The sequence below is a fragment of the Rattus rattus genome, chromosome 4 (assembly GCF_011064425.1).
Source record: "Rattus rattus isolate New Zealand chromosome 4, Rrattus_CSIRO_v1, whole genome shotgun sequence".
Classification (NCBI taxonomy): Eukaryota; Metazoa; Chordata; class Mammalia; order Rodentia; family Muridae; genus Rattus; species Rattus rattus.
In genome coordinates, this window is record NC_046157.1 from 155372069 (window position 1) to 155398528 (window position 26460).

At 43.2% G+C, this 26460-nt stretch overlaps 1 protein-coding gene across 1 annotated transcript in view; it reads right to left on the bottom strand.

Moving 5' to 3' along the window:
• The window catches only part of Col4a4 (collagen type IV alpha 4 chain), a 118575-nt gene that overhangs the window by 40318 nt on the left and 51797 nt on the right, over positions 1–26460 (bottom strand). Inside the window, 16 exon segments of the mRNA XM_032901460.1 lie at positions 231–401; positions 1786–1947; positions 2681–2899; positions 3693–3800; positions 6250–6318; positions 7643–7826; positions 8385–8491; positions 9337–9409; positions 12681–12844; positions 14844–14933; positions 18142–18306; positions 22623–22706; positions 22709–22726; positions 23803–23872; positions 24672–24725; positions 26301–26345. Of these exon segments, the coding sequence (XP_032757351.1) occupies positions 231–401; positions 1786–1947; positions 2681–2899; positions 3693–3800; positions 6250–6318; positions 7643–7826; positions 8385–8491; positions 9337–9409; positions 12681–12844; positions 14844–14933; positions 18142–18306; positions 22623–22706; positions 22709–22726; positions 23803–23872; positions 24672–24725; positions 26301–26345 (1783 nt within the window).

Consider the following 26460-nt stretch of genomic DNA (forward strand, 5'->3'; position numbering starts at 1 on the left):
AGCTGAGGTGTCTGAGTTCTGTGCACACAAGGCCTTTTGCCAACTAACTGATACCACAACATTCTGTCACTAGAAAAAAACAACACGGAGAAGAAAAGAGGCAACCAAAGGAGAGGGCACAATTGGACCCTATTATGTCCTATTAGTGTGAGTCTTACCTAACCAGTTTGGCCTAACAGTTGATTATGAGTTTGTAAAACTGGGCGAATGATTGGGAGAGCAATACTCACCCTTTAGGGCTGGAAGAGCAGGTGGGCCTTCTTCCCCAGTGGGGCCTGGAATCCCAGGAGGCCCTCGGAGACCATCGGCTCCTGGTAAGCCTGGGAGACCAGGGAGGCCCTTCATCCCAGCCGGTCCAGAGGGCCCCATGTCTCCTGGCTGGCCTTTCCAACCTGGGGCCCCTGAGATGTAATAGCACAACTATTAGGCAGGAAAACTTAAATTTTTCTTCAGTCACAAGAAAAACACATTCTAGAGAGCTTAAACTATTTGACCCGTGACACTTTAAACAAGAACAAAATAATATTTATCAGCTAAAGTGTCAGGAGCAACTCTTCTTTTGCCTCGGAATATATTTCTCTGAATGCTATACAAAGGAAGGCAGGTCATCTGGATATTTTACCCCTTGTAAGAATGAGTGAAGATTATACAGTTTGCTATTTTTTTTTTAGTATAATGACACAGAAATGAAAACCATAAATTGTACTTATATGTGCTCTTGCAAGAGAAGAGAAAGAAGGGAAGGAGGAGGAAGAGGAGGATGAAGGAGGAGAGGAGGAGAAGAAAGAAAGAGAAGGAAAAAGAGAAAGAAAAGAAAAGAAAGAGAGAAAGAGAAAGGAAGGAAGGAAGGAAGGAAAGAAGGAAGGAAGGAAGGAAGAAAGGGAGGAAGAGGTGGAGGAGGAAAAGAATAAAAAAGAGGAGGAGGAGGAGGAAGAAGAAGAAACAAGAAGTCTCCTGGTGCCTCCTGACCATTTCCCCCTGTGAACTTCAGTCAGCTGTTAACTGTGAGGAAAGATTTCTACATCGGAACATTGCCAGTCAGAATTCCTAATGCTTGCAACGAGGCTGTAAGTAGCTAATTCTTCCCCCAAGTCGCCTGGCTTTTCAAGATTACGGGGTAGAAGTTTTGAAGGTGAGTTAAATTGGAACACCCCAGAGAGGTCTGGGGTGGCCTGTGTGAGGGCACTAGAAGTTGTGTGTGTGGGAGAGGAGGCTCTCGTCAGATAGCAAACCTCCTGGTGTCTTGATTTTGGACTCTCTAGCCTTCTAGAAAGCTCGTACTTATAAATACTCAGTCCAGGGCATTTTGTTGTGGGCAGTGCAATGGACTGCGGGAACCCCAGAGCAGCTGCATGAGAAGTACATGCTCACGAGCCTCTTACACATTCTCGTCTCCTTGGTGTGCCAAGAATGCCCGGTTCTGACTTCCATCTGGGCATCACCCAAGGCCGTATTTGCTTGACTCTGATTGGCAGATGCACCTCCCTCGGGATGTGGAGTAGGCCCCCTTGGAGGCCACTATGAAGTATGGTTCTAAGCTTGCGTGTAATGCAACCCATCACACGTGTAGCCTCTAACCAGCGCCAAACATGCCGCACAAACAGAATGTGGAAAAATGACACCAACCCAACTACCGTGGAGCTCGTGAACAATGTTTCTTTGACGCAGACTTGGTGCCCATGCTTCTGCCGACATCCGTACGTGGACGTGAACAGGAGGCCAGCTTCCCGACTGTTAGTAGAGAACACCGGGGCACTTCATGGTCTGACATCTGCTGGCCCTTACCTGGATCACCCGGAGTTCCAGGACGTCCTGGTTGACCTGGGATGCCTGGAGCACCTCTCTCACAGGAATGGCCAGGGGAGCCTGGGGTCCCCGGAAGCCCAGGACTTCCCTCTCTGCCTTTGGGACCTTTAAGACCTGGATATCCAGGGATGCCAGGCGGCCCTGAAATGATAATATGCATTTGGCACATTCGTGAGGTGACACTGCATAGATGGCCTATGGCACCCCTCGTGCCCCTCAATTCTAGACATAAACCATTGATTCTGACCCTGGGCTCCATGAACTAACAGCCCCCTGCCCCAGAATTTATTTTCGTATCTAAGATACAGATCCAAGTGAGTGTGGAAGGCCACGCCTTGCTATGTGGGCTGCTTGGTAAGTATGCAGATGACAAAGAAGTTACCTAGGCAGACAAGAGACCACGGGCTTTCCTGATTCTCCCGCCCTCCGCCTCTGCCGCAGTGTGTGCTGCGTGAATGTGCATTCAGTTATCCTTCCACATTTCTAGGACGGTCACAGAGCCCGCTAAGACCCGCTAAGACCCAAGCCTCACTGCTAAGCCCCTGAGAGGCCTCACACAGCCTGGCAATGTCAGTGACAGGTTGGCCAGCCCTTGCTGTTGCGGGCTTTGAGAGCAAACACATAGCCTGGATAGAACGGAGTGGACTGAGCCACTGTGGCCCTACTTTGCAAACAAGCAGTAAAGTGCACCAAAGTAACTAAACTTTACTAAGTGCACGGGCAGCACGGCCGATGCAGGTTTATCCGAGGTCAGCAGTACATGTGCGAGCATGAAACGTACAGGACCCGAAGCCTAAAGCCCAAAGCGTCCCGTTTGGTCTGGGCCGAAGCTGAGCATTCATCCTACAACAAGGAGAGAGCAAACACCTCATACCTCCAGCCCCGGGGCATCCTGGGTAACCTTTCTGTCCTTTCATGCCGGGTGCCCCTGGAAGACCCCTCTCTCCAGGGGGCCCCGGGTCACCAAAGGCAGAGCCTCCTGGCACTCCTTTCTGGCCATCCACTCCAGGAGGCCCAGGTGGGCCTGGGGGTCCGAAAGGGGAGGTCCCCCTTTCACCTTTGATGCCTGGATCTCCCACGACACCACGGAAACCTATTTGACAACAATAACAAAGTGCTGTATGTGCAAATACAGGTCCAACAATATAAGGGCGATTCTTTGAAAAGTATAGGCACCCTTGGGAGGTGCTCAATAAGTAACATTTCAATCACTTCGGAGGCTCAATAGGTAATAATGCCTTTGCCACTCTATTAGTGACACCAGTTGCTTTTTTTATTGTTGCTGTTTTATCTGTAGAGATGTATTTATTTGTGGAGGCAGGCAGGTGCCCAGCTGGAGGTCAGAGGAAAACCGGTGGGTGTTTCAGGGATGGAACTCTGGTCATCAGGCTTGGTGGCTAGCAGATTTTCCTCACTGATCCATGCTGCCATCCTCCTTAAGAATATTATTTTTACATTTATTTATTTGAGGCAGCCAGCGTCTCACTGTGTAACGCAAGCTGCCTTAGACTGTAGTATACATCCCAGGATGGCCTAAAACTCCAGGTGATTCTCCTGCCTCCACATCTGGGACTACAGCTGAGTCCCACTAAGACTAGCCCCCTGACCACTTCCTTCATCTGACAGACACTGCTCTGGACTGAGTGCTTTCAACCACACAGTGAACTTGTGACAGCCAACAGCAAAGACCTCCCCTAGGAAGGACCCTCAGCTGTGTAGGATTCTCTGCATCTACAAGTTGTCACAGCGTAGCCAACCTCCCCCCAGAGACCCAGTCTTCCATTATCTCTGTATCCTCTGGCTGTTTTCTTAGGGGTGTCTGTCTTTAAGAATATGCAAATGTTCCTGACACAGATGCTCGATAGGCAGAGAAAGCCTTTACTTACCAGGTGGACCTGGAATTCCAGGCATTCCCGGTTTGCCCCGCTGACCTTTCTGTCCAACTGGACATCTCATACCAGGAGCCCCTGGGGGTCCTGGAAACCCCTTCAGACCTAGGTAAAAACAAATGAACTGAAGATTCAATCGGGCAGAAACAAACCAAAAAGGAACAACAGAAAGGGGGATTTTGAAATGTCAGTGTTAATTGTCTTTTGGACTACGTCGATTTTATGGAAGTAAAAATGTTTCCAGGACAACCAACCAGGGCTCTATGAGAAAGCAGGCTGAGCAAGCCATGGGAAGCAAGCAAGGTCAGCAGCACCCCTCCATGGCCTCTGCATCAGCTCCTGCCTCCAGGTTCCTGTCCTGCTTGAGTTCCAGGTCCTGGCTTCCTCCAGTGATGAGCTATGATCTGGAAGTGTGAGCTGGCCCCCAAAAGTTTTCCAGTGTGGTTTACAGAAGCACTCTCTAGTCATTGCTCCAGGTAAACGTGTCAGGTGATTTTTCTCATAATCTGTACTGTGAAGAATTCCTCTGGCAGCATTCCTGCATACACCACTATTCACCTACATTTTAGTGCCTCCTATCACACATCTGAAGCAAAACCCCATAGGCCTGCCCTGTTCTTTAGGAGACTGAGGTGATGGGCAGAGGCCACCTCTCGCTGAGAAATCACAAAGGGAGCCTTACATACAGAGCACAGGCAGACTACCCACTAAAGGGTCAAGATTTTACCTTAAACCTTTGATGTCCTAAGTTAGCTCAGCTCACACAACTTCCAACTTGTGAAGTTAAGTGGAGGTATGACCACTTACACAACATGCGAGTTTCCTTCCTGTGAGCTAACACTGCTGGCGACCAATCAACCTTTCTCATTCATCCCCAGGAAGGTAACAGTAAAGCAGAAATTGATATTCAATGAACTAAACCAGTGTAGCCCATCACTCTGTAGGGGTAGAATGATGTCTCCATGCTCTCAGAGCTGCATTGTGGTGAGGACAAAATTCCAACCTGGCCCTTGTTAGATAGATAGATAGATAGATAGATAGATAGATAGATAGATAGATAGATAGACAGACAGACAGACAGACAGACAGACAGACAGAGAATGAGAGAGATACATATATATGCACACACATATATATACATATATATATATGTATATATGCAGAGGCCATGGAGGGGTGCCATATATATAGATATCTCTAGATCTCTAGCTCTCAAGATAGAGATAGAGATAGAGATATGAATATAGTTATAAGAGAGAAACTGCTTGGGCCTATGAGATATGAGCAGCACGTTGCAATCTGAGGGGCGAGGTGATCCTGAGAGAGTGGACCTGCCCTCTTACATTCCTGCAGTTCCACGGAAAGGGCATGCCCTGGCTCTGTAATGGGACACGTGTGGCTGATCTGAACCTAACCTAGGAACAGGGTCACACCAACCCACACTGCAGTGGATCGGCTGGGTCCCCACTGCTCTTCAAGGTTACAAGAGAGGAAACAAGTGTGTGTCTGCAGCTCACTGAGATTCTGAAACTACTTGGAACCCCCGTGATGGACACAAATGGTTCCAGAAGGCAGTGGCCCAGTCACATGTGACTCAACCTGAACATAGTTTGCCTTGTGTGTGTTATATCTGCAAGCACGAGTATAGTAGCCAGAGATCAATGTCAGGTGTCCTCCTCCCTCTTAGTCCTTTTATTTATTTATTATCTATTTATTATCTTTTCCTTTTTTAATCGAAAAAAATTCCCATATAATATATTCTGATCAGTTACTCTTCCTGTAGCTCCTCTCAGATCCTGCCCACCCAACTCCCTACCTTTCTTTCTCTCAGATTCAGCTAGACTGGGTTTCCTACAGTTCCCAGGATCCTCTTTGTCTCCACCTCCCCAGTCCTCCTACAGTTCCCAGGATCCTCTTGTGTTCACCTCCCCAGTCCTGGGCTTACACTTATACATTGGACTACTCAGCTGGTTATCTGGGAGCCAGTGAGCTGAGCTCGGGTTCTTCATGCTCGCACAGCAAGAATTTTACCAACTGAGCAATCTGCCCCAGCCCTTCTCTATCCTTGCCTTAGAGTAGAAAAGCCATGTTTTGCTAACCGTGCTAGTGCTAAGTTAATTTAAATGAACTTTAAAGAAGTTGCCATGGATTTGGGGTTTAGCTTAAATGGAATAGAGGCATGTATTCAGAGATGTTGATACAGAGGCATTTTTCAGACTCTGTCTAGAGAGAACGTGTCCCTCTTGGAAGGGACAGTCCACAGGCAGGTGGCATTTCCCACACTTGGTACACAGGAAGAGATAAAGGTCATAGCTGTAGGATTCTCAAGGGCTGACATGTGAACTGATAGGTGGTCAAACTGAGGCTGGAAAAGTCCATGGGAGGGGTTTAAGCCAAGCTGGGAAGGCCTGGGAACAAATGACTGTAAGGTTTTCCCCAGTCTCCTGTCCCTCAAGGATTTGCTGTGCCCTTATCTTTCTTCTTTTTATTTATTTTTGATTTTTATTTTTATACTCTGGAAAGTATATAAGGTAAGAACTTTGCACGGTGATACCTGGAGGTCCATCAAAACCTGGCGGACCCGGTTCCCCCGGGTAGGTTACATTACATGGAATGGAGTCACCTGGGAAGGAACAGAAAAGCAACATTTAGATAACTGAGCACCAAATGCATATGAGTCTCTGTGCTGACTTCTGTCTGGTGCCATAGAGGTTAGAGGAAGAGAAGTCTCCAAGCATCATTAGACAAACTTTCTAGATCTGTCTTTAAACCCATATCTCAGCTGTCAGAACAGTTACAAGCATTTACAAGAAAAGTCATAGAGTCTAAAAAGTATCAGTTCTAATAACCTGGGAAATGAAAATTATTAATACAAATGATAGTTTATGACAGCCCACAGATCATGGTGGAACAAAGAGAAAATGTTGATAGATCATTGGGAAGCCATCCCACTTGACTCAGGTTTTGCTTTTGGTTTGGACACCAGAAAGCTACACAAAGGAAGAGACTGGGTTGGGTATCAGTAACAGCCAACATATTTGAGATCTCTATGGGGCAAGTTCATAGGTTACATTGTCTCTTGTTTTTTCAATGACTCAGCAATAAAGGCCCTGTCCTCTCCAGTCTGTTGCCAGTCTCACTGGTAATGTAACTCAAAGCTTATGTCTCTGAGGGCTACGAAATCAAAAGTTCCACTTTTAGAACAACGCCTCAAAGCTATTACTTCCTGTGCTTTCAAACTAGAATGAGAGAGATAAAGAAAAACGACACTCCACTTTTCTGAGTTATAAAGTTACTTCTTATGAAATATCAAGGTACTTGTCTTTATGTGTTGTCAAAACAAGAGCCAAAGACAGCATTTTATCCCCAGACTTCAAAATTAACGCTGCAGCCCATGTAACAAAAAAAAAAAAAAAAAAAAAAAAGGAACTTAAATAAACCTTATTCTGTCAGCCATAATCCTGAAAGCAATTTTTTTTGAAGTTCATATGCCTGTCAAATGTGCTTAAAATGCCATCATTTTTCCTCTCCCTAAAATGCTTACAAGTGTGTTTTCATGGATGCCACTTTGTTAAATGAAATACTAGTGTATCTTTTATTAAAATATGTTCACATTGTGTCAAGAGATTGTAAAAAATAATTGTGCTTTGAATGCACAGGAATGCTTTCCGCTCAGTCGAACTTTGAGTTGATAGTGAGAAATGACTAATGGGCAGCTTGGGCCTGACAAACAAATGAAGCAGCAGAGAGAGTAGCCTTCTGCGGACTCCTCCTAAGTGTTGATTTGCTATAATGCTCTCCCTTAATGGCCAACCTGCAAACTTGCCATGGCACCTGGACAAAAGTCATTTAGCCCGCCTGCCAAAGTGATACCTATGCTCGGCAGCAAAGCACAACAGGATCCGTGTGTTCACTTAACATCCTCCCAGGCAAATAGCCAAAAGTACCTTTTTGCCCCTTCATGCCATCGAAGCCTCTCATGCCTGGGCGCCCGGGCTCTCCTGGTAGGCCTCTCTCTCCTGGTGGGCCTGGAAATCCCAGTCCTGGAGGCCCCTCGGGTCCTGCTTTCCCTGGAGGGCCTGGCAGTCCGGGAAGCCCTCTCTCACCAGGGGCTGCATCCTTATGGTCCCCCTGGGAATGTTAGGTCACAGGGCTGTGATTGATCTTTCAAAGCCCATGAATTCAAGGCAGTCTACATGCTTAGAATCCCTAATTTTGAAAGACAGTAATTCTGAAGCAAGTGTGACTTCCAAGAGTTCATTTAAATTGTTCCTAATATTTACATACATACTGTGAATACTTACATACATATAGAGGATATGGATGTGTTATGCTATGCCTCAAACACAGACAGTGAATTGTATTACTCCTTAAGCACAGAATAGAAACTTGTGTATAGAGCCACTAACATCAGATATAGCATATACAATAAGTAATTCAACTGGTAGTCCCACACACAAAATGAAAAACTCAAATGAGGGTTTTGTTTTTTTTTTATAAAATCAGCTTCTTATATCCTTATGAGAAGGTACCCAGACAGATAGGTCCCATCACCCTCGGTGTCAGTGGGTAAAAATACAAATACAAGGAGTCTTTATTCCCTACTGTGTGCGAGTCTGACCTATAGTTGCCTGCCTTGCTTGTGTGAACATATCAGAAAATTACATTCTATAGCAGAACTCTACATACTCGAGGCCCGGGATCCCCTCTTTCTCCAGCACGTCCATCCCGCCCATCTTGTCCATGTGGCCCCGGAAATCCTGGGGGCCCATCCAGTCCTCTTTCTCCTTTTTGCCCTGGGAAAAGGAGGCAAAAGACTTGTAAGCTCTTATCATGGGGAGTGAAATAGAAGAGCAGGAAGAACCAAGGGCAGAAAGGCAACTACTGGCTCTCTTTACTAGGAAAATGTTCCTCCTTCCATTTTAGCAAAGAGGTGACCTGAGGAGGGATCAGTCATGGACACTTCCTGCCTCAGAAACAGGGTGTGAACATTCTATCCCTGCTCTTAGTGAATGGGGGAGTTGGCAGTTAGAATATTGCCCTAAGCTGCACAATCCTTTCTAAAGTTATTCCTCTGCTACAGATGACACGGTTCCTCTGATCTCAAGGTCTCAGAGCTGCCTAGGGCGTGCAGCCAGAGACAGACAAACTTGTGGGAGCAACCGGACATAGACCAATGGAGATGAGGACAGAGCCTCATGATGCTGTGCAAGGCCGTAGACCTGTCTGTGAACCCTACACCTAGATTGTCATGTTCTGTCTAGTAGGTCAGTAAATTATATTATTCCCCCAAACTACTTCAAGAGAAGCATGTGTTACTTGTAATTTAAATGCCACTGATTAACAGAGAACATTACAAGGCAGAAGGCAAGTTAAAAGAGATTTTGCTTCAGATTCAAGTTCACCACAATGAAGACTTGAATGTGTCACTACAGGAATATTTATGACTGCAATTTAGAGTCGGGAGATTAGTGCCTAATAGTCATACCATTCTATGGAGGGCAGGAAATACTTTTTAGGCGATCTCAAGAATCCTATGTTGTATACAATTAGTCTGCAGTCACAGGGGAACTCAATGAAAAGTGGATGTCCATAGGTCATTCATAAAATGTCAGAGGGCTAAGGCATCAGCCACACTCACCTTTCGCTCTTGATATGACCATATCACCCTTTGCCCCTTTGAGGCCAGGGGGCCCCACAGCACCAGGTCTTCCCTTGGCAAATAAAAATAATGAGAGAAGTATATTACATTAATTCTGATAGGGTGGAAGTCATCTATATTCTCGTGTATCTAACACCTCTTCTCTAAATCGCTGTTCAAAGACGCTGGTTTGAAAACCTTTGTTTTATCCCTTCCCTGCCTTCCAGAACCTTCTTGTGGTTCTATTGCATAAAACCCACAAGTTCTTGGTGCTACGATCTATGCAAAGTTTGTATCTGGGTTGGCAGCAATATATCAATGCCTCTTTTACCTTGGCAGTTCATCATGGTTAAGACATCATGGAGTGGGGCTGGAGAGACGGCTCAGTGCTTAGAGCACTTGGTGGTTTGACAGAGAACACTCATCGGGCAGCTGCACCCACATGGTGACTCTGAAGGCCTTATAACTTCAGTTCCAGAGGACCGACTTCCTCTTCTAACCTCTACATGCACCAGGTATGCACACGATGTGCACACATACATGTATGTGATGTACATATGTACATTCAGGTACTCATAAGCACACATACAATTTTTAAAAACAAGTATTTTTTAAGAGCTGGGGGAATGATACATGAGAATTCTGTATTGATATGCAGCCTCACCATGAGTCTTAAATAAAATCATCCTAAATAAATATGTATCATCAGTACTATTTAAATGATTTTAGCCTTTGATCTGAAAATGAGAGCAAAGAGAGGATGAGTAATATAAGAGCGTCCACATTGCTGAAGGTGGGGAACGTGGCCAGGGAATATGATGGTGTTGATAGAAATGGATAAGAAAGAGAAAGGGAAATAAGAATTTCCCTCCATGGTGTTACCCTGGACATCTATCTCTAAGTACAGTGTGATGAATGTAATGTAGAGAGAAGATGTCAGAAATACAGTCAACCCCATGAGTCCTAGAGCAACCAAATTAATTCCTTACCCATAATAGCCCTGAGCAAACTAGTAGTCCACAATTCGAAAACCATTAGCCCTGGGAAGCAACTGAACGCAAACCCACAACCATATTTTAGAGCCACTAAAAAGATTAAGTAGCAACATACGAAAAAGCCTGACGGTGATACAAATTAAATTTTACAAAGTGAACTATAATATGCAAAGTGCAGCATAATCTGAGCATGCTCGCTCGCTCCCGATCCATGCATTTAGGATAACCCTGAGCTTTATCACTTAAGTTTCCTGCTGGGCCAGCGTCGCAGGTGTGCGAATGTGGGTAAAGCTCTGAGTCATCACTTTCTCTTAAGATCAGAATCTCACGTTCATTTGATTCTTTTCGGAGAGATGGGGACTGATTTGGGGGATTCAGAATTGAGTCACGGGTCACCCCAGCATAGAGGAATAGTGGGGTGTCTCCAGAGGCGGGGGAGGACTCCTGCCTGGGAGCAGTGATGTTATCTGCAGGGATCAGACAGACGGAAGTCTGTGCATCTGCAAGTGAGCACCATACTGTGATGGGTAGACTCATGCGGAGAGGCTTCTCAGGGATCTTTGACCGTGGGTTACTATTCATCTAGACCACCACAGCAAGGGATTCTTTCATTCAGTTCAAGGGCCTTCTGGATCAGCGCCATTCTGATTTCTTCATTCTGTGTTTGTTTCTGTATGACTTCCCTACACACCCATCCCTTCCATAGCACCAAACATCACATGGACGCCAATAAAGACTTTCCCCAGCCTGGTCCTCTCCTCTGAGTCCTTGAGTTGACTGTCACCACCCCCAGAAACTTGGCATTTTAATTTGTTTGTCTAGTTAATCATCACCCGACTCTAAAAGTCCTCAAACAGCTCTGTGCTGTTTCCCATCAAATGCTCATCTTCCCAGAGTCTGCATTTCCGTCAGAGGCAATTGCCTTCCTCCAGTGGCTCAGACAAAGGAGTCGCTACTTCAACTCTACTCCACTTTTCCTTCTATTGTGTATCTGACCGACTAGCCAATCCCTGGATTCTCCTGTCAAATTATGTCTAGAGCTGACTTTCTCTTACCACACAACACCACCCCTTCCGTCTGCTACCTTCCACTTGATCTCCACGTGTCCCCCTTGCCTATGGTCTCTTCTCTACAGAGTAACTGATGACTCATCTAAAGTGAATATTAGAGCATCGCCTCTCTCCTCATAAGACTCCCCAGGCTCTTCATGCCTTTTTAGGCAAAGGCTCAAGCCTGACCCACCTACAAAGCCCCAAGTTCTGCACCCTCTCCTAAGTGCTGGTCTCAGTGTGTGTGTGTGTGTGTGTGTGTGTGTGTGTGTGTGTGTGTACATGTGTACTGGGGATGAAACTTACTTTCTCCGCTCAGGTCTCCCCATATGACTGTGGCCTTTTGTCATAACAGCGTAACAATACTGCATATTTACAAACTTGTTTACTATAAAGCTTCTCTGTTGCTGTAAAATTCTAAAAAATGTTGTCCTTTATCCCACACTAGATCCAGCACCTTGGTGCCCCAAGACATCTGTTTGATGTCTTCATCTCAGTCAGCAAAGCGTCTCACCCGCTTTGCTCCATCCCATATCACACTGCTAATGATTACCCTCTGAGCCTGGCAACAATCTCTCTACCTGTCTAGTTCCAAAGGCAGGTTGCCACCATGCCAGATATATACATCCCAATGTTGTGGCAGGCTAGCGTGTCTAGCCACCACATACTCTCTTGAACTTAAATCACCACATGAAAGAACACACAACAAAGTAACCTCTGATCCAATTGATAAGATATAATTGCCCACAATTATATCTTTGTATAGACATACAAAGCTCTGTTCACATCCATCCCTTAAGAACATTCAGAACAACCTGTAAATGTGCAGAGAGGAGTCTTAACATCCACCTCCATGTTCTCTCTGCTGCTTCTCTCCTGTTCCAGTCTCCTCCCTTCTCTGAAACCTTTCTCCCGCCCATCCTTCCTTCTCGTCCAATGGCAGGCCTCATTCTATCTCATGCCTGCCTTCACCTGTATAATGACATCATCCTACACTTCTCCAAAGCTCCAGAACTTCACATGTTATTCTGGTCCCTGTTGTATCCCTAAAGACTTAGAATCATGCCTGGGACACAGTAGACATTTAATAAATAATAATTGTTTAAATAAATGAATGGATAAAGGATGGATGGATGGATAGATGGATAGATAAAAGAAAGTGTTTGGTAATTGAGATGTTTATAGGTTCAAAACATAACATGCATATCACACATAAAGTTAGAAAGGGGCGCACTAAGTTTTCTTTCTCTCTGTCCATCTTGCGTAACTGGAGAGATCCTGATCAACAGGAGTTACTTACTGGTGGCCCTGGAGGTCCTTCAGGACCAGGCTGGCCTGGATCACCCTTTTCTCCATGCCAACCAGGAAGCCCTAGGTCTCCTTTACTTCCTTGTCTTCCAGGAGGTCCTGGAGGACCAGGGGGTCCCATGAGACCAGGTGGACAGTCACAGAGCCCCTCATTTCCTAGACAGAAAGAAAGTCAGCTTTACATAGGTCCTGACAAAACCCCCTGGTAAGCTCTTGACTACAAAAAATAGTATGATCAGAGATCTGCAGTACACAATTCTTGTCACAGAAAACAGAGACCATGTGACGCATGGCTGGAGTGCACCCTACAACAGAATGGAGTCTGAAGCATGGTCTGTATGAGATGAAGTGGTGTGGAATGGGGTAGAGTAGGGCACATGTCAGGAGAGGCATGGTCTACATGAGAGGAGACCTTGTGGCAAGAGGCTGGAGTGTACCATGCAATGGGTAGATAGTATAGCTATGTGGGGTGAGGACATGTTACATGAAGGCTGAAATGAAGCATTGGGCAGAGGGCGGATGTATCTGTCACATGGCCGAAGTGGGGTGGGCACACACTTTCTAAGTAAACAGCATCACATGTATTGTGCTTTAAACTCTTGAAGCTAACATACAGTTCTGGTGAATAATTGAAAGTCCTTTTAAATTATCTATTACTGAGGAAACAAAAGTAAATAAATTACATTAAATGTATGGATAAATTAATCATGACATGACCCTGAATAATCAAAGAAACCCAATACCTGGAGATAGTTTTGGTTGAACGGCACATTCCAAATTCTAATTCACTATAAAACCTTCCCTACATATCAGGACTTTCAGCCTGAAAAATAAAGTTTAGGAAAGTCAAACTGGTTTGTGTCCATGCTCTCATACTGTCTGACTCAGTTGTCCAAAAAGGCTTTGGTAAGATAGAAAGGAGGGACACAGCCACAGGCATTTAGTGAGTCCAGAAAACACGAGATCCACCGAGAAGGACTCCATTAAAACACCAATAACGCCTGATCTTCACAAGATGACTTTGTGAGAAAATTTACCCTATGAAGAATAATTGTGTGATCTTTATACTCTAAAACCCTGCTTTTACAAACTGGTGGCATCAACCCTATATGAGATTGGAGATTGTATAACCAAATATGGGAGGTCGCAAAAAAAAAATGGCAACAGTGAAAGGCAATGATAAAAATGAATAAGTCCAAGGTGTCTGTGCTGGAGCTCACTCATGCTGGATCTCATGACTTCACCAGGGCATTGTTTCTGAACACACATGTGCACTTTGGACCGTGCATGCCATGACACAATACCAATGCAGGTTGCCTGAAGTGCCTCATCTCAGATTCCTCTGTGTTCTGTGCTTGGAACTGCAGTGTTGCTACAGTACTCACAAAGCATTCTCCTCTTACACAAACACAGTGGTTTAGTTATGGAGAGAAGACCTTTTACTATCTTCTTACCATCATGCCTCAGCATCTAAATGTTCAATCGATATGTCTTTGGATTAGATTAGGTTAAAATGTTTAACTTTAAAAATTGCTTTAGAGTTTCCGACGGGCTTTTTTAAAGTTGCGAATAAATTTTGGCTTGGGATTAGGAAAGTTTCCTAAAATCAGCCTAAATATACTTCTGTAGTTTCATATTTATGCAAAGCAATGTTTCAGCATTGATCATAACATCAAAATATCGGTCTGCTCTCAAAAAACAATGAAGATGATCTACATCTCGTAGCGTTAAACTTTCAGCCAAAATTTAAATCTTTACATAAAAATAAACATCTCTATCCCATTGCCATGCAAACTAGCCTTCATATTTAATAATACTATATGTATTAAAGAATTATTTTGAAACCAATTTCTCAATGGCTTGTTATCAGCAGAGGTTTGATGTGTACGCCTATTTTATATACCATACAGTTGAAGCTGCATAAAAAGTTCTCAAGAAAAAGTGGGTCATGAGTGGCAAAGGGCAAGAAACTCCAGTCCGACAGAGAATGTGAGTTGTGGGGCTTATTCATACTAGAACCACACTGAAATGCAGTCTTCCAGGGGGGTAACAGAGGTGAATGACAAGCCTGAATGGCATGGCAGGCTGTCTTCCTCCACCCTGGCCCTCTATACGTGGCTGCCATGTATACCTTCTGTCCTACATGCATACTTACCTTTTGCTCCTTTGGCTCCTCTTCTTCCTGGGGGACCTATTTTTCCCTTTTCTCCCATTGGTCCAGGATACCCAGGACGACAATAGATCACTGTTTGGAGGCAAGGAGTTGGCAGACAGAATCACATGATTTAGTTCAAGTCTCCCAGAGGACACCAATAAGGGACACTTGAGATTCTTCCTTCTGTTTCCTGTCTCTGCCCTTAAGTTTTATTTTATGACCTCCTATTTCCCAGCGTGCTCTCTCTCTCTCTCTCTCTCTCTCTCTCTCTCTCTCTCTCTCTCTCTCTCTCTCTCTCTTTCTCTCTCCCTCCTTCTCTCCTCCATCTATCCATCCATCTGTCCCTCCTTCCCCCTCTCCCTTTCACCATCCTTCCTTCCCTCCCCCTCTCCCTTTCTCTGTGCTCATACAGACAATGCAACTGTCACCACATGCTTCTTCTACCACCACCACTCATGAAGTCATACTTAACGCCAGCCCTAAGATAGTGGGCCCCAGAATAACACAATAGATGTCAACAGCAAATAACAAAGCAAAACGAATCACGAACAACAAAAGCCAGAGTCTGTATATGGCGATGAATGTTTTCTTCTCCTTCATTTACCAATTACCAGATAATGGGAAAAAAACCCCACACACACAGCATAGCTTACAAAAGCAAAATTTTGCGATATCAGATTAAAGACAACAGATAAACTCAAATGATATACTCTACATTCTCCTGAAATTTCAGTGGATTAAAAGACTATAAAGTAACAACAGCAATAGAAAGTTAAAAAAATTTCCAGTAGACCTTAAAGATCAAGCATCAATGGAAAATAAGAGAAAAATAATAATTTTAAAAAATCCCCAAGTTTCACACCAGAATCTCCCCCTGGAACTTACATTAAAAAATGGCAGCGAGGTTCAAAAAATGATTTGATAATGAAATATTTAGATGAAAAAACCCCTCCCAAAAATGTAGCAGAACATAAAACAGCCCTTCAAAAACAAAAGAGTTTCAAGAAAAATACTGTAAAAAATGATGTAATTAAAACAGTAGAGGGGGGAAACTATTTCACACTGATAAATAAATAGGCTGCAAAAAAAAAAAACCAGCATCAACTGAACTCTCAGAGATAAAAATACACACAGGAATTATGGCAGGAAGAAATCTATGAATTCTGCTGGAAGACAGAGTTGATGGAAATTGCAAAAAGCTTCCAAAATAGAAATAGATTTCAAACATATGACCAGGCACTGAAACCATACAGAAGTTTTCAGTGCTCTCACTTGAGGCTAGAAAATGAAATCCTGAGAAGAAAGATATGCGACCCAGGATTTTATACTCAGCTAAACTATCCATCAGACAATCCAGTATAACAAAAGTATTTTCAGATAAATGTTATTGCCTGCTTCTCTCTAGTATCAATTTTTTTGCGGGAGGAGAAGTCTGGTGTGGCAGTAAACAATTGAAAGAAATATAACTAGTAGAAAGTAAATAACAAGAGAGATACAGAAGGGACAACAATAAATTCATGTTTATTCCTACTCTTTTCACAGTACCAATTATGTGGACTCAACCTACATGTTTATCAACACATAAATGGATAATGAACATGTGGTTTATATATCCAATGAAATTATGAATTAAAATTATGAGGTAAGCAGTCAAATGGATAGAACTAGAAAATATAATACTGAGGTAATATAGGCTTAGAAAGACAAATGTGGTGTTTTCTCTCATATGTGAATTCTAGCTTCTAAAGGTTAAACACGTGTGTATTCAAGTGAGGACAAGCACCAAGAAATGAGAGAGAGAAGGGGTAAAGAGGCTTAAAGGCAACAGTTCTTTTGAAGTCAGTGACAGTTTTACAAAGTCACGTAACAGATATCCTGCATATCAGATATTTGCATTATAGTTCATGAAAGTATCAAAATTACAGTTATGAGGTAACAACAAAATAACTTTATGGTTAGGGGTCACCACCCCATGAGAAACTGTATTAAAGGGACTCAGCATTAGGAAGGTTGAGAACCACTGCTTAAAAGGAAGACATGGGATGGACAAAGGAATATGTGAGATGTGAAAAGAAAAGGGGAGTTACTGTGGGGGTGGGGGCAGAGCATGGAAAGTGGAAGTGGGAAAGGAGGCCAAGGACATCAATCACATGTACATTGTTCTTATCATTGTTTCTACAACAGTGTATTTAAATGGTATTAGATATTATAAAAATAATTTTAAATTAACAATAAGTGAAAAACTCCAAGTATCTCAGCAACGAGTCAAAAGTGCAGCCTTACTGATCTGAAAAGTCAAAAAGTTCCAGAAAACATTTGTCTTAAAAGTAACTCTGTTGCTAGGTAGTAGTGGTGCACACCTTTAATCCCGGCATTTGGGAGGTAGAGGCAGGCAGATCTCTGAGTTGGAGGCTAACCTGGTCTACAGAGTTAGTTCCAGGATAGCCAGGGCTACTTAAGGAAACATGGTTTCAGAAAACAAAACATACAAGTAACATTGTAAAGCTATTAATGAGTTAGACTATAATGGTGACAGATACAAAACTCTGGGAGCTTTGAGGTTAATTTCTAATAACTAAATTGAAGGCCAGTCAAACACAGAAGGACACACAGGAAGGACAATTTACTAAATGTTGCTATTAAAAAAAAAAGAATAATAATGTATCACTATAGGCCAAACTCATGGGTAGCACTTTTAAACCATTCTATGGAAACACTGAATATTTCCATAACCCAAATTATGAGAGTATCATTCCCAGTAGGCAATGGGAATGGAAAAATGTGTGCCTACAGAGTAAGGTGTGGTGAGCAATGGAAACTCTGTAGGAGTCAAAAGCCAATGAGCAAGGCAAAAAGTTTGGCAACAGAAATACACTCGTGCTGGACGACAATGTAGAGCTTTCCAAGGATCCAGCTATGTGTGTGGAGATAGGTGTCCCTGAGAAGGGCAGGACATACAGCCTTGCATTTCTTTGAAGAACTGGCTTTGAAATACAATTTGACTTTTAAACCAAGCCCACATATAAGTCCAAAAATAAAAATAAAAACTATGACAAGATAAAAATCTATCAATTTATGAACTCCAATCATTTATGCTTAAACTCACAATCAATTGCACATATTTTAATTGTGCAATTAATATCACTTTTCATAATTACAAAAAATATTTTAATAGGACTAACCTGACTGATGAAATATTTTATAAGTTTGTAAGTATTTAGAAAACTATACTTTCTGAATGAACCTGTAAATAAATTGCAGCATAGGAACTAATAACGATAAAAGAGGAACATTTTACCATTTGATCCAGGGGGGCCCTCTGGTCCTGGTGCTCCAGGCAGGCCGGGTAGTCCTGGCTTCCCGGGTTTTCCTGGGGCACAGTCAAGTCTTCCAGGAATACCAGCATCCCCTGGAAATCCTGGAGGACCAGGAACCCCTGGTGGCCCAGGAGGTCCCACTATGCCTACAAGGAAAATTAAGGGTGGAAATTATCCATGTTCTCAAGAGTATATGTTTCGGTAGAAGTTATAATCAGCACATTTAGAGGAAAATGGCTGGAACTGGACATCACACCTAGTGAAACAAGCTACACTCAGAGAGAGAAGCACCCAGTGACCTCACTTACATGTGGACTCTAACATAATTAAACTCATAGAAGGAAGAGAAAAATGGCCGTTGTTAGGGAAGAAGGAAGTGAGGAGTATGGACGCGTTGAACCAGGGGACAGAGTTTCCGGTGAGCTGACTAAATCATGGCGATCCACTGTATAGCATGCAAATGGTCGTGAATGAGCCACACTGCGTACTGGAAATCACTAAGAGGACGTTTTTACCTGTGTCTGGATTACTTTACTCAACATTATGTCTACCAGGTTCATCCCTTAACAGCAAAATCTCGTTGGCAATTTGATGACACTAGTATTAAGTTCTTAGATTTCTTAGGTGAAGTGTGGTGATTTTGACAATATTAATCCTTCCAATTCATGAGCATGGTATCTTTTCACATTATACTATATTCTTTAATTTCTTTTTTTTTAATCTTTTGAATTTTTATTGCAGTCATTTACATCTGGCTCACTGACTCCTCCCGATCAGCCCCTTCTACTATCCTTCCCCCTCACCTCACATTCTAAGAGGAGAGATGGTAAATTAAAATCCTCCTTCCATCCACATGCAGACACACGTGCACATGAACCAATAATGAGGGTGCAGGCATGGCCAGTGTGTTAATCCACTAGACTTGGCTGTGTGCAGGACATTGAGCTGTCTACTTTACATAGACACAGTTTTAGATCCACGGGAAGTCAACTAAGCTTCAGAGGAGAGAGAGAGAGAGAGAGAGAGAGGAGGTGAGGCTTGGGATATGCAGACAGAAGAATCACAGATTGAGGCAAGCCTGGGCTACAAAGAGTGTATCGCCAAATAAAATCAGACAAAAGCCCTGCTTTTTCTCAAGACTAAATGCTAGCTAGAAAACAGGAGCCATGCCAGAATAATCTGAATAAATTGTATTAAAGAAAAAGAAGAGCGGGATACAGGAAATAATAATAATAACAACAACAATAACAATAACAAAGTTGAGACAAGAGAGATGGCTCAGTGTTAAAGAACACTTGATGCTTTTCAAAGGACCAGAGTTTCTAGAACTCACACCAAGTGGCTCACCAATGCCTATAACTCCAGCTACAGGGGACCAAACATCCTCTTCTGACCACTGAGAGCACACACACTCACATACAAATGGCTTTTTTAAAAAATCTTTTTTAAAATATTTTTTTAAAATCTTTTAAAATTTGACTATCCCATATACCAAGAAGCATTTCTGCCTTTGAAAGAAGCTGCAAGTGGAAACACACAAGAATTGAGGATCATGGTTTCTTACCTTTCTCCCATTCTTTAGATTTACTGGGACCAACATATTTCACTTATTTGAAAGTACTATGTTTTTCAATCATTCTATCCTACTAACTCATAAAATTGATCCTAGCAAATCTATTGGATAAAATATCTGCTCTCTTAATCATCTATGTAGGAGAGATATTTTTTAAAGCTCTTCTAGGCACACACACACACACACACACACACACACACACACAAATAATGACTGTGTGTAACTAATGTGTTCATTTGCTGGATTGCAGAGATCACTCCACTATGACATCTATGGTAGGGCAGATGCAGATAACGTCAGTAGTAGTAATGGCAGCCCATACACTGATTCTTTACTGCACATCAGGTTGGATCCTAAATCCTGTACACATACCACATCTTCTAATCCTAACAAGATCCCACCATTGTATAGATGGTAAAACGGAGGTACAGGGAGGCACAGTAAATGTCCAAGAAAACACAGTACTTTGTAAAGAGTATTGACTGGAAATAGTTTACTGCCTTTCACTATACTATAACAAGGCCACTATACTATGTCACTTGATCCAATTGCAAGTGTCTGCATTTGAAACCCACTTATTCCATACTAGATACAGTGGGTAACTGTTAAACAGTCCTATATACCCTGGTATACTGACAGCAAAGGGAAGCACCTGTGTGAGTTGGATGTCATCTATCTTCCTACCCTTCCTGACCTGCCAGAACTCTCCACAGATGCTAAACAGCCCAGGTATTACTTGTTTCTTTGTCCCATACAAGGAACAATACCCAACCTTCTTCAACAGAGGCAATGAACTAGAATATATGACACATCTAGCCTGGCCACCCGACAGCATCACACAGAATCAATTAAGTAGGCTAGCAGTAACTTGGTCTTTTTTTTTTTTAAGAGTAAAAGAATGGAATAGAAAATAGGGCATGTCATGTCCCAAAATTATCCTGTGAAGTTTGAATTTTAACAACTGTAGATATGTTTACACGCTTGCGTAATGGGATATGGATGCAATGCAAAATCAAATGTATGTCTTGCTACGGCCCATATTCAGATTCAAAAGCCACTGGGTTAACTAGATTTCTGTGAATATGTGTCTCTGTGCAAACGAGGGGGTCTTATGCAGGTATGTGTGTATGCATGTGGAGGCCAGAGTTCAGCTGGAGGATGCGCCCATTTCTTTTGAGACAGGATTCCTCGCTGGCCTGGAACTCAACAGTTTGGCAAGGTTGTCTGGCCAGTGAGCCCCAGGGATCAGCCTGTCTCTGCCTCACCAGCCCTAGAATTCTAAGAGTGCTTCTCCACACCTGAGCAGGAACTGTGGACTGAATGAACTCCATCCCTCTTGCTTGTGTGAGAAACAGTTTCCTGACTGAGCCACGTTTCCAGCACAGGATTAATTTATTTTTCAAAAGGAATTAAGGACATCACTGTATATTTGAATATGTTGTTCCCAGTAGGTTTTGATTTCAATCTACTGGAGATATGATTTTATTATAAACAAGCCCCAAAGGAGAAAGCTAAGACTGGAGTTCAATGTTTTCTGACCAAGAGAGTACTTTGCCTGGCTTATATAACCTTGGGTCTTTTAAACCCCGACTGCAGTCTCCTTCTATCTGACTATCCATACAAGGCTTTTTGACATTGCTGTTGTCAGACCCTAAAAAAGGAAGAAGCTTTATTTGTGGAGAAGTGAACAAGAAGTTGGTGGCTAGTGGTTGAGTAGCTTACAAAACTTCTTACACTTCCGGTAAATACGAGAGGCACAGGCTGGGCAAAATATTTACTCAAGTCCACTCTTCTGGGTTCACAGAGTAGAAAAAGGCTTCAAGAAGCTGAAGGGGTTTGCAACCCCACAGGAAGAACAATATCAACCGAACAGACCACCCAGAGCTCCCAGGGACTAAACCACCAACTGAAGAGTACACATGGAAGGACCCAGGGCTCCAGCCGCATATGTAGCAGAGGATGGCCTTGTTGGACATCAATGGGAGGAGAGACCCTTGGACCTGTGAAGGCTCGATGCTGCAGTATAGGGGAATGCCAGGGCAGGGAGGCAGAAACGGTAGTGGGGAACACATTCATAGAAGCAAGGGGAGGGGAAATGGGATAGGGGGTTTCCATAGGGGAAACAGGGAAAGGGGATAACATTTGAAATGTAAATAAATAAAATATCCAATTTTTAAAAAAAGAAAAAGGCTTTAAACTCCTATTCCTGATCTCACTGGAATATTGACCAGCTCAGTTCCCAAAGGGATCTTCGGTCCTAGTGGCATCAAGACGCTTCCCTAGGCTTCTGTCAAATGACCTATGCCTTCCTTGATTCCCTTTTTCTTTGGGTGGAGGAGGAAGAGTCTTCACTTTAAGTAAGGCTATATCAAAGGTTTTTAAAAATCATTATTTATGCCTCTCACATAGACTAATAGGGCCTAGGTAGATGGATGAAATTTTGTAAGTAGATATCAACTAAGAGAATCTTCCAGAACAATTATACTACTAAGTAAATACTTCAGTCCTAGCCGAAGTTTTGAATCCTTTCTGCAAGTACAACTCTGATGGAAGGCCTGTCACACAAATGCTTGCTTCGTGACAGTTCTGATTGATGGAGATAGTGTGGGTGCGTGCGTACATGCGTGCGTGCGTGCGTGTGTATGTGCATATGCGTATAAAAAGGAATGTATATTCCTCCCCTTGGTTGGTTTGAATTTGAACACATTAAAAACCTGGGGCTGTTGCTATGACAGCAGAGCTTATTGTTGGGAGCCTGGTGTGGACATAGGTTACTGTCTCTCATAAACCCTCTTAAGGATACCTCCTGATCATCTAGAAATGAGCATTGCAGCTGGTGTGTGTAGGTAAAATGCAGGAGATCCACCGTAGCACATGGTACATTCATACCTGGACAAGTTTCCCCTGGTCTGCCTGGGAGCCCTGGAGGACCCGGTAATCCAACATCTCCAATCTCTCCATAGTGGCCAGGGGCCCTGGGTCCCCTGGAACTCCTGACAGAGACAACAACAGATGTAATTAGACAAATGCCCACACACATCTTGAATTTCAGGAATCTTTGTGAGTCTTGGTAACGTCCAAGAAGGAGACACATCAGCAGTTTCTTGACACGTTTTAAATGGGAGATGTCAGACTAGGGCCCCTTGTATCCCCACGCAAGCCTTGAGCATAGTTCTCCGACATTGATTTAGGCTTCTCCTTTTACACGCATCTTGGGAGATGTTAGTCAAATGACCTTGCACGCCCCTCTTTAACAGTTAAAAAAAACCCTATACTTTCTGAAAGTTTAAATAATAAAAAATCCCCCACCACACAGTTACATTCTAAAATAAAATTTGATATCATGTGCCAATGGGACATAAACCAGGACCCAAGGTTCTCCCTGAATATTGAGCAACATCGTCACAGTAACTTAGGGGTTAAAACTGAAGTGTCCCTCATGCGTGTGAACACTCCAGCTCTGGTTGGGGTCACTGGCTTTGGAGTTTGCCGAGTCTTTAAGGGGCGAGGTGGTGCACACCTTTAATTCCAGCACTCAGGAGACAGAGCCAAGTGGACCTCTGCATTCTAGGCCAGTCTGGAATATAGAGCAAGTTCCAGAACAACAGGGGCTACACAAAGAAACCCTGTCTCAAAACCCCACCGAGAAGGGGAGGGGGACGGGGACGGGGAGGAGGAGGGGGAGGGGGAGGGGGAGGGGGAGGGGGAGACCAAGATGGTGGAAGTAAAACATAAGGGAAGGAACTTTGAAAGAAGTACACAGCCTATGCCTGGTTTACGTTACTATCAGCTCTCTAGAATGGTTGTATTATGCAGAGCTCTGCCAAAGCAGCCTGCCCCATCACAGAGTTTCCTGACCACGCCTTCCCTAGCATCGCGGAACCATGAGCCAAAAGAAACCTGCCAGAGATTTTGTCACAGCGATGAGAAAAGTAACTAAATATCAATATTAATGTTTTTATCCTCCCCGGCGTGCAAGTTACAGGAATACTGGACCAAACTAATTTTTTTCTGGACCCGTCTAGTCCATTTTGGTATAAATTCTGGAGGAACTAGATTGAACACAAACCTTTGAGTGGTGGAGCTGGAGTTACCAAAATGCCTGGTGGTCCCGGGTTCCCGCGATCTCCAGGATCCCCCTGAAAACATTCATTTATTTACTTTCCTTGGAAATAAAGACCCTTCCTGGCATTAAGCTAAGGTTGGAATGCCGCGGGCACTTTCATAGGGGAAGCGAAGACAACTGGCTGAGTAGAGAAGTGAGGCGGTCAGGAAGTTCCAGAAGGAACCACACGCACCCGGCCTCTCACCTGCGCTCACAAGTAAACAATGGAGGGACAAAGCTACAGAGAAAGAAAAGCCACTGACTGCAGCAAAATTATTACAACGTGACCCTAGCTGAAGGATCACGTGAGTTGCCCGGTTTCTTAGCAATACTTTGGACATAGGATCTAGCGAGGCAATCCAGAACAAACGTTTATTCACCTTGTAAGACCTGAATCTGCATTTCATTATAGCAGCAAAATGCTGTCTCCCCTTTACTCATGTCCCCTGAGAAGCTGGGCTTGCCCTGAGCAAGCACTGAGTGTCAGGTCCCAGAAGTTAGAAAACAAAGGAAAACACGCTACAACGCTACAAAAGCAGATGATCTCAAGTCATATGATCTCGTGAGTGCTTTGAAACTCCCATTATTATCCACTTGCAAAAGAATTGCTTCTCAAATATAAGCATAACTGTGCTTCGTGTGGTACTTATAATAAGGGCATGAAAATATTCCACTCATACATCCTACACAGCGTGCATTAAAATAATATTTCTAGTATTACATCTGTCCTCCTTTGAGAGTTACGTTGTTTGGTTATTTGGAATAGTCTAAAACCTTAATTTGATAACAGAATAATCTAAAAAATAATTTCTGGCATTGGCTCGTGTTTTTACCTTTGGACCACGAAGTCCGAACAGCCCAGGATCTCCAGCCGCTCCTTGTATCCCCTAGAAACAACCACAGACAGGCTTCAAACAGCTCACTGTAGCGGACTGACAGCCCCTCACTCCCATCTAATGTGACCAGCACACACTCACGGAGACTCTGGGCATGGGCATGGATTGTATCAGTTTTGTAACTCAGTCTCAAAAATCAACAACACAATCCTGTACACTCAGTGCTTCTCAACCTTCCTAATGCTGTGACCCTTTAATACAGTTCCTCATGTTGTGGTGACCCCTCACCCCCAGCCATAAAAATCATCATCATTGCCACTTCATAACTATGATCTTGCTACTGTTATGAACTGTAATGTAAATATTTTTGGAGATGGGGTTTTGCCAAAAAGGTCACGACCCACAGATTGAGAACCACTGCGTAATTCATCAAATGAAAGTGTCTGAGCCAGGTGTGTAACACACACTTGTAATCCTAGCACTTAAGATGGAATGGAAATCGGATCAGGGGCTCAAGGGTTCAAGACCAGCCTCAATTACATGGTTATGTAGTGAGTTCAAAGCCAGCCTGGACCATGTGAAACCCTATCTCAGAAAACCCAATAGGGGACCCGAAGGGACAGTATAGTGGTGTGGAGCATGTATGACTCTGGCACAGGGCTGGAGGAGTCAGATTCCTAGAACCCATGTTGGGTGGCTCACAAAAGACAACTGCTGATGTCTTTTGAGCTCTGTGGATACCTGCACTCACATGTGCGTATAACTCTGCATATATTTTTAAATTATATAAACATATGTTTAGATAAGTGATATAGTTTAAAGTTTATAAATACATGTTTAGATAAATTACATAAATATAATTGTAAAATATAACATTTTCTATAGTCTATAAATTTTATAAAAGTATTATAAACATACGATTAAACTATCTATACATTAGATATATGATAAATATTTTTCTAAAAACTAAAACAAACAAAAATACACACTTGGTTTAAATGAAAATGGCCCCCATAGACTCGTATGGAAGGCATTATTGGAGATATGGCCCTGTCAGAATAGGTGTGGCCTTGTCGCTGTGGGTTGGCTTGGAGATTTCAAGGCTCTTTTCTTTCTGCTGGGGATTTGAATATAGAATTCTCAGCTACCTCTTCAGAACCATGTCTGCCTGCTGCCACACTTCCTGCCATGATGATAATGGTCTATACGTCTCTAACTATAAGCCAGCCCTGATTAAATGTTTTCCTTTTTAAGAGTTGCGTGGTTATGGTGTCTCCTCACAGCAGTAAAACCCTCACTAAGTCAGGATGAAGTGACTCAGTGGGTAAATGTTCTTGCCACAAGGCCTGGGGGTCTATCTCCAGAACTCGAGCAATAGAGAACAGACTCCCTCAAATTGTCCTCTGAGCTTCATGCGTACACACATGCATGTGCACGAGTGCACACACACACACACACACTCACAGACACATCACAAATAAGATAAGTAAGTGTAGTAAAAATTAATTTAAGCGCTAAAAAAATCCCAAAGAATCCATCTGTCTTTCCAATCCTTGTCAGCATTCACAAATGACAGTACCGCTTCTCCACGGCGCTAAGCCCCCTTCACTGTTGATGTTTACTTACCTTAAATCCTGGAAAACCTGGAGATCCATGGGAACCAGGCTCACCCTAATAATTACAGAAAATGCACAAGCAGAATCCAGACGTCAGGCATGGTGTTTTCAATCTTAGTTAACCTTGTTGTACTGTTACGCAGTTTGGATATGCATTAATATGCAGTGGA